Below are 8952 nucleotides of genomic sequence, written 5' to 3' on the forward strand. Positions count from 1 at the left end.
TATATCCTATGCTAAACAGCTCGGAGAAAAAGTTTATCTCCCCAACTGTCATTGTATAATTCACTCTGAACAAGAGATTTCAATTTTCTTGAGATATTCATTTATGGGTACAATGCTTTACCTTCAGTAAAGTTAATATCTTAGAGGGCTATAAAAAGCAGAATAAGCCTTCTTTAAAGTAGCATCATAGCAAGATACACTTTCAGTGATTTGATCCAATGAATGACAGAAAAGATCATTTCCTTCAGTCTGAAAACCATAGGGTTGAAGGGTACACTTTGATCCAACTTTGCTAGGTTTTACTACAAAGTCAAACAAAAACAGCTAATACAAATTAAGTGTAGCAAATTACACCTAATTCCATGTTCAACATGGGGTTTTTTTTGTTTGTTTGTTTGTTTGTTTTTACCAGTTCAAACATCACATACCTTAAGCACACCACTAATTTAACCAATGTTATCTCTCCAAAAATAGAAATATAATTTTCCTGCATTTATATTATCAGCAAATGTATATGGTGAATGGTGCTGCTTATTATGATGCAAGTCAGACAATGTAAGCCATGTGTTTATCACAACTATCCCATATAATGCTGCTTGTTTGGTGCTCCAGATAGTGCTGGTTGGTGTTCTTTTGCTTATCACACTAATGCACTAATTAAAACCTTGCAGCATCACAATACTGACTTGAGCTTATCCTATAATATCAGAGTACTCCAGGAATAAGTATAGGGAGCTCAGTCAAATAAGAAACAGCATGCTGTTTCACAGTTAGTTTAATAAATGCTGACTTGTACAGAAAGTGCTCTAGCCTCTTAGACTGAAGAAGGGCGAAGGTGCGCTTTAAGTCCACGAGAAGGAAGCTGATCTAACTCACATTTGAAATGAAGCGACACATGATTAGAGTGAGGTCAGCAAACATACTACAGTGTAATTATACCCAAACCATTTTCATTTTGCCCAGGAAACAATGACAGCCGGGTTGTTGTTTTCAGCGGCTGCATTTGTCTGGGAGAGAGCACTGTACACTTACATGTCAAGCTGATCTTTCAGACTCTGAGGAATGAATCGCTGTGTATATATATGCATTATTTGCACTGCCTTTGTGTCACTAAAATCACGTTACCTGAGTTTTGGAAATTAGACTATTGGTTGCTCAATTACTTTTACCACTATGTCCCAGGGTTATTTCGTTACTTTGGAAAATTACACGTTATAAGGGGGGACTACTATTAAAGCAATGCTGTAAACATACAGTTCTGTTCTGTGCGATGAATAAAACCTAGAGGGTAAAAAAAAAAGAAAAGGAAAGAAAAGAAAAGAAATGAAAAGAAAAAAGAAACAGTGGTAGCAATGCACAGCAAGAGACAACTTACAATAGCAGGTTGATTGCATACATTCTATTGTTCTACTATACAGAAACAACATATTGTACAGGATTATACAAACTACAACAACACAATTTTTGCTCAATAGATCAGAAGGAACGATGTTGGGGTAATTTATGTAATTGCTTCCTGGCAGTAGTATTTACATTGTTATTTCTCTGTCAGGTCTCCAAAATAGACGTGTGTGTTTATATTCTGAATAACATGCATCTACATATGCGATTTCATTTTTTTTTTTTTTTTGGAGAAATAAAACACAATAACATAGACTAAAGGTAAAATGTATAAAAATACAAAAATACACAAAATGTGTTCTTGCATTATCAGAATGCTCATTTTATATACATTATGGAAATGTTTCCTTCCTCCATGGAGAGTGTTTCTGAGATTTGCACACATAAGGTTTTCTGTTTGAAAAAAAAAAAATGACCACATCATGTACTGAATAGTAACTAAGGGTTTCCAAAAAAAGCTAAAAAGAAAGATTACGAACTCAAGACTAAATTCTACAAAATGAACAAAATTCTCTTTTAATTAGAAAGAAAATAGATATTTTAATTATGTGATTCTAGAATTCAAATTCTTGATTTTACATATGTCCTCTGTGATTTAATGGCCATTTCTGTTTTTCCTTCATTCCAGATGATCAACCCCTATGACAGTTGCCATGGAAACAAGATCAGAAGAATGGCCTGCCTTTTGGTGGTGGGATGCCAGCTTCTCTGTTTTGCAGTATATCTTGCCTGACCCTCCCTCATTGCACTGAAGGCATTTGGGTGAGCTACTCTTTGTCCAGGAGAAAAAAAAATACAAATCTCACTATGCAATATTCTTAGTTGCGTTCTCGTTTAATCTCTCCATGTAGCTTCGGAGCTCCTTGGAGTCCCCAAGTTCAATGTCTGGACAAACCCACTTTATATCATTTTGACCAATAACCAGAGGACTAATGGCAGTAAGTCCATTACTAGGTTTGGCATTACTGAACGTGGTGAACTTCACTCGTTTCCTCTTAGTGGTGGGAGAGTTTAGTGACTCATTCTTATGATCCCTACCCATACAGCCGGCATCGGATGATGACCTATGCACTTGGCCCTGAACGTTCTTCTGAGCTGAGAGGCCATTAAGGAGCTGGCTGCCCTCCTCAAGACCCAGAACCGAGTCCATAGCTCCACTAAGCTCCTCCTGCTGCAGACACAAACCCTGCTGGCCGTCAAGGAGCTCTCCTGCATGACCAAGCCACACCCAGTCGTGAGCATGGGCCATAGTCTCCTGGCCCTCCAGAGGCAGTTGCTTGTTACGATACTTGAGAGCGTAGGAGACACAGTTGATGAGAAAGACCAGAATGGCCAGACAAAAGACCCCCAGTAGAGCATACATCCCTATCTCCAGGTCGGTAAGCCCACGCCGACCTTGTAGCAGCTCTTCATCCGTACTACGACCATGAGGGAGGTCCGCTTGTGCTGGGAACTCAGAGAAGTCAATGGGGATGTTCTGTCCACCGTCTGCCGCCAGCCTTCCTCCGCTGGGCTTTCCCGGAGCGGATGTCTTGATAGTGGTGGCCCCTCTGTTCATAATCCCAGCCTCTATGTCAGAGATGGAACCTCCGTAGTACGGGGCGTTAGGTTGATGTCTCCTATCGTTTGCTCGATTGTCCAAGTCTTCGCTTCGAGTGAATTTTACCTGGACGTTTCCACTGCCAGTAGCCAGAACGGCACGTCGTTTGGTCTTCTGACAGGACTCCACGCCGTACATCTCCACCCGAACCAACATTCCCTGACCCTCTCCCTTAGACACGATGACCGGCCACTTCCACGCAGGGTCCGACCGAACCGTCACCACCTTCTCGTCCAGGGATGTGGCCAACAGAACAAAGTGGGAAGGGTCGTAGAGGTCAAGCGGTGTCATAGAGCCATCGCTAAACTGCAGCCAGGCACTGATTACCGACTCCTGTGAGTAAACAGTGACAGTGTGAAGTATTATAAACTCCAAACAACCTTTTGATTTTGAATAATCAAGAGAAAAAAAAAAAAAGCAATATCCCTCTAAAAATAATGCTATGAATTCCCATATCTCCCCAGAGAAATCCAGAACAAGAGAAATTTCAAAAGCTTCAAAGTCACAGCAAACAAACAAAGTGTTGTCACTAACATAACAGACACTGCGATCAGCAGGAGATCCGGCCTATCTTTTTTGTTTTACGTCCCCGAGGGTGGAAAGCCGGCAGACCCCCACTGATACAAACAACTGGCATAATCAGTCTAATCAGAGAGCTTTTAAAATTCACGGTTAAAAGAGCATGCAGTTGGTTTTCACTGTCATCCCTTTGGTGGGCTATCTGATAAATGAAGACAAAGCAGTTGTGGAACCATACCAAGAGACCTTGGCTATCCACAGAAGCTGTGTTCATGATTATAGTGATTACACCTGCAAAACATCTGTGATCACAGTCACCACAACTCTGACATCAGCACAATGTCCTTGTCAGACCAAGAAGACACAAAGCACTAGCTGCAAACAGTCTGCTTTGATTTCTTTTTTTTTTTTTTTTATTGTTACTGCAACACAGGATCCGAATCTAATTGTTTTTCATCTTTTTCTAAATTTCGTAATTCTACATGGTAAAGGTTCTTGTGGATTTCAAAAGAACAAAATTCCTTGGTGCAATGAGGCAGCTTAATCACTATTCCTAAAATTAAAATAATAATAAAAAAAATAATAATAATGAGATGTTCCACTCTCAAATAAGTCCTCTCATATCTGATTAGCTTTAAAATTACCTGTTTGGGGCTTTGGAGTACCTCCTTCGTGGTAGCCGTGGCAACGATGGCTCTGTTGCTTCCTGGGCTGAGCTGTAGGGAGAGGGAGAGGCCAGAGACCAGCTGCACCCCAAGCTCTGTGATGCTCACTTTGTCATCCAACACTCTGACAATCCTCTCAGCTAACACCGCCTCAGACAGTGGGGACATCACCTGCACACCCAGAAACCCACTCCATAAAACACTCATTGTACCAGTGTCTGACACGTGACACAAAAACATTCAAAGATGTGTACACGAAATGTCACGCATATGTTTAAAAAAAAAAAAAGATAAAAATAAACATCCCCAGCGAGCAAAAAAGACAGTGATATGAAGAAGATGACAGTTTTCTGCCTCCCTGAAAATGGCTTGAAGCATAGGCATGGAAATGATTGTGATATGAAAAAAGAGAAGCAGCAACCTCCCATCCAGATCAATTACAGCAAATCAAGCCCTCTAAATATTGTCACATTTACTCTGTCATAATGAACTGTCAGCAGTAATTTATCCCCAAACAGAGGAGGACCCGGCTGGCGTGGCACTACACTGTTAACACAGATAGTTGATCGGAGACAACGACCTGAAGGTATTTAAAGAGTTGCTACACTATGACATATATACAGCACAGTGCACTGGTAAAACAGCTTGACAATACTATATGCCCGTATATACAGAGATATGCTTTTTGCAATGAAATTCTCACAAGATCACTGGCCTCCACAATTAACCACAACTTCTCTCTATTCTCAAAAAAACACTAATGGACTTTATAATTAGCCCCCTAAATCAAAAATAAGAATCAAAAGACAGGGCCTGGAGCATTATCCTATATCCTCCTGTCTAATTGTCCCAATTTTATGCTCATTAACATAGAACTAAATTGGGCTTCTGGCAGCTGTAGAATTCTTTAGCATGATCTGAATTTTTTGGTTGAAACCAAATATCAAACTGTTTAACTACATTCCCACAATACACTCGGAGTTTACATCATGTTTAATTAATCATTTGATTAACTTAAATAAACTGAAAATTGCAGAGGTACCTTTCTGAAAACAAATGCAAGGTTTGGTTCAAAGCACAGAGTTTGGGTAATTTAGTTGTTGCTGACGGTAGGGTCAGGCAAAAATCTATCTGACAGCTTCAATGATTTTTTATTTCAGGGAGCAATTCACATCCATAAAGCACTTAAGAGAGGCACTTTGAATCCCACCCTCTCCGTACCTATTCCAGCTATTACTGAGGTTTTTATCTGATTTTAATTTCAACCCACTGGATCAAATCGAGGCTCTCTTGTTTGTGGCTCAAATCATTTCATTCAGCCAAAACGCAATTTTGCTATCAAATAGAGTTTCATACCACTCAAACAGCATTGTCAATACTCTTTTCAGTTTGGTATGTGTGTGTGTGTGTGTGTATCTGCGTGTGACTGGAGGTGTGCACTCCCCTGTGTGGCTGTGTTTATGAGAATGAGCTTGGACTCGTGTTTACTCCTAATCTGTTTGTGTGTGTGTGCGTGCGTGTGACAGCTTCACTCTTTTTTTGAGAGAATTTCTGATGTGCACGACTAAAGTGTTGTAGCACAACAGTGAGTGTTGGTGTGTGTGTGTGTGTGTGTGTGTGATTTAGGGAAAATGGAGGTAAGAGTAACGTGAACGTGGGTGTGACGGGCGGCTAACTGCTCGCAGACGGTGACTGAGTGATTGTGTGCTGTCATGAGCACGTCTGGCAGTTTACACGTGGAATACCATCAAACCTGAGTAATCTTCCACTAGCCCAGATGGAGTCAGATAAATGATTGGCCCTGAAACATGAGTGACATCTTTTCATTCGTCTCCCAAATGAAACAGTAAGAACATGCGGAAACTAGCAGCCCATCCCTCAGGAATGCGATTGTCACCTAAGCAGCCTGCGGGGCTGCACCCAAGAATTTTTTTTATACTACAGAGTGGATACCATACTGCAGAGTTTCACTGTAATAAATTCTGCAATGTCTAGAGTGTGAGTATCCCTTCTCCTGTGGGTATCCATTCTCTTCACCTTCCCCTCTCGCTCTCTTTCTCTTTCGTTTTCTCTCTGCCTTTCTTGTTTTCTCTCTCTCTCTCTCTCTCTCTCTCACCTGGATTTTGGTGCTCCCTGTGTTTAGGCCCGTCAGAACTTGTCCGTCCCGTAGACTTGCCACGCGTTGGTCCTCCACCCTCAGCTTATGTTTCACCAGCTCCGTAACATCCACCTGCCAATCAGTGCCCAGCAGGAAGTCCGTCTGCCCTCTGCGCTCATCGGGCTCAGCTTCAAAGTACGTGAGGACGTGGACAGGGGTGCTCTGATACTGTGGAGAACACCCTCTCTCTTTCCTCATACCTTCATCCTCACCATCATCACCATCTCCAGGAGACCTGCAGGCAAGATTGGCCTCACGGTCACTGAAACCCCTTTATTCCAACAGTTTAATAGGAGGTCTCTTGTTCTTACTTAAATCCTAAACATTTTGTGTGTTTTATACAATGCCTCATCTGACTGGTTTGAACAGTATTCTATTCCATTCCATTCTACTCTTTCCTATTCTGCAAGGTAAAAGACAGCAGAAGATTAATCCCATACAAAATGGTGGGCCCCTGTAACAGGTTGTAAACATGGGTCTTGAGCGATTACAAAGCCATCTCTCCCTCCTCTCTAGTCAGTATGCAGCACAGGGCCAGGTGGGAGAGAGGGGAGCCAGGCACTGGGAAACAACCCTGACAGCTTCAATTAGGTTTAATGAGGCGCGGTTATCCCGAAAGCAAAACACACATGCATACAGACAGCACGCTCACGTGCTCTCTCTCTCTCTCACACACACACACGCACGCACGCACGCATACACGCACGCACGCATGCACGCAAGCACGCACGCACGCACGCACGCACTCACATACACACAGAAATGTTAACACAGGGCTGTGACAGGTGGAGAAGCCACACTGTTCTTGACAAGAGAAGCCTTGGGCAGAGTAACCGTATGACATTCACAGTAAGAGATCAAAAACCAAGCAGCATTTAACCCTCGAATGTCAGGCCCGGTGGAGTCTCAGGTTTAATGACCCGGTTGTAACATACGACACAGCTAGGGAGATTACTGCCTGTGTTTCCAACACATATGCAACTGCTCAACCCCTGGAACAGGAGGCTTTCAGGAGCAGGGCAGATGTATAAGGATGCCACCCTGTGGCTATGTTTAGATATTGCTGATTCATAATGACATGAGGGTTGTTCTTGGTTATTCAGTCGTCTACACAGCAAAATTCTCAGAGTTGATTTTCCGGTGTTAAGCAAAAAGTGTTGAATATAGAGTGGAATTGACACTGTAAAAACATGATTTAACACTAAAGGAATCGACATGCAAAATAGAGTTGGTGTCACTGAGAAGTGTTGGAGATTCAACTCGTACTACAGAGTTACGAAACCAGTGTAGCAAGTAGATAACACTTTCTGGTGTTGAGCAGAGTTAATTTTTAACACTAGTTATTTTAACACTGTATCTGAGTTGTATTATTAACACTTTAGGAAGTGTTAAATTAACACTGCAAAGATTGGGACAAAATAAACACAAGTGTTAAAATGAACTCTCTGAGACTAGATTTAACATTATAGAATTTGCTGTGTACCGGTTTAAGTTTATCTTCAAAGTAAATTACAGCAAAGAGTCAAAAAACTCTTCTTCCCTGTAATTTGACTCAGATTTAATCAGTTCATTTTTGACAGTTAAATATTGAATCTAATCACAAAAACGGAACAGAAATAATTGTTTGCGTTTCAAAACTTTTCCATCCCTCCATCTTTCTTCTTCTGTCTCTCTCTCTCTCTCTCTCTCTCTTGCACTCACTTCCTTTCAGCTTTCTGCTTCCTACTTACTTATCATACATGAATTGTGGCATGCATGAATGATGTTTTCAAGCATGTGCAATTAAAATATATCTTGTGGAAATACTAGGCATTCAACAGCAGTAACCTGCAGATTGGCTGATGAAGACCATCAGAGACATATGTGATTGAAAGAGACCCAACAGTAATTAAAAGTCAGTATCCGCATCCTCTGCACCTCCCCCCATCCCCCCACCCCCACCCTCCAGGCTCCACAGGGTACGCCTCAACTGTGGTGGTGTTACCAGGAAACGGTGATGCGTGGAGAATGGAAAGGAGAGGAGAAAAGCTTGGGAGAGGTATGATAAGAAGGCTGTTGATGCCACTCTTTAAGCTTCCTCTGCCAGGCTCATCAAAGTGCTACATTTTATCCAAGTCTATTGACTCGTTGATAGCTCAACCTATTTTCCCTCTCATCGTTCAGATATTACCAATCTCCTGACAACTCAAGCAATTTCATTAGCTACCATCCACAGTGATATTGACATGTGCTTGTGAAGGTGAATATTGCTGTTTTTTAGACATTTTTTTTTTTGCTGCTCTTGTCCTCCAAAGAGTTGAAGGACTCCTTAAATCGTGAAACCATGCAGAAGGAACTGCTGGAGAAACCGACAACCACCTCGTGTTGCTGGTGGCGGCAGGCACCCTCCATCCCTTGATCTGGCTGAGCTCTGGATCAGCAATCTCAATCTGCAGAGGGAGGTGGGGCATCCACACACTCAACTCCAACGGGGCGCTCAGATAACTGTAGGTGAAGTTCACCATGATCTTCACCCTCCCACGAGTCTCCTTCCCGTTCACGTAGACGTAGTCGCATCTCTCAGACACCTGGAGAGACGGCAAATGCAGTGCTCATCAAACACAGAGCAG

The 8952-nt window shown here is 42.1% G+C and overlaps 1 protein-coding gene across 1 annotated transcript in view; it reads right to left on the reverse strand.

The window, feature by feature from the left end:
• Positions 1-2206: 2206 nt before the first annotated feature.
• The window catches only part of LOC115807152 (transmembrane protein 132C), a 54350-nt gene continuing 47604 nt past the window's right edge, over positions 2207-8952 (reverse strand). Inside the window, exons 6-9 of the mRNA XM_030768024.1 lie at positions 8702-8910; positions 6302-6578; positions 4165-4356; positions 2207-3334 (exon numbers count right to left, since the gene is read on the reverse strand). Of these exons, the coding sequence (XP_030623884.1) occupies positions 2207-3334; positions 4165-4356; positions 6302-6578; positions 8702-8910 (1806 nt within the window). The remainder of the gene's footprint in view (positions 3335-4164; positions 4357-6301; positions 6579-8701; positions 8911-8952) is intronic.

This window comes from Chanos chanos, chromosome 3 (assembly GCF_902362185.1).
Source record: "Chanos chanos chromosome 3, fChaCha1.1, whole genome shotgun sequence".
Classification (NCBI taxonomy): Eukaryota; Metazoa; Chordata; class Actinopteri; order Gonorynchiformes; family Chanidae; genus Chanos; species Chanos chanos.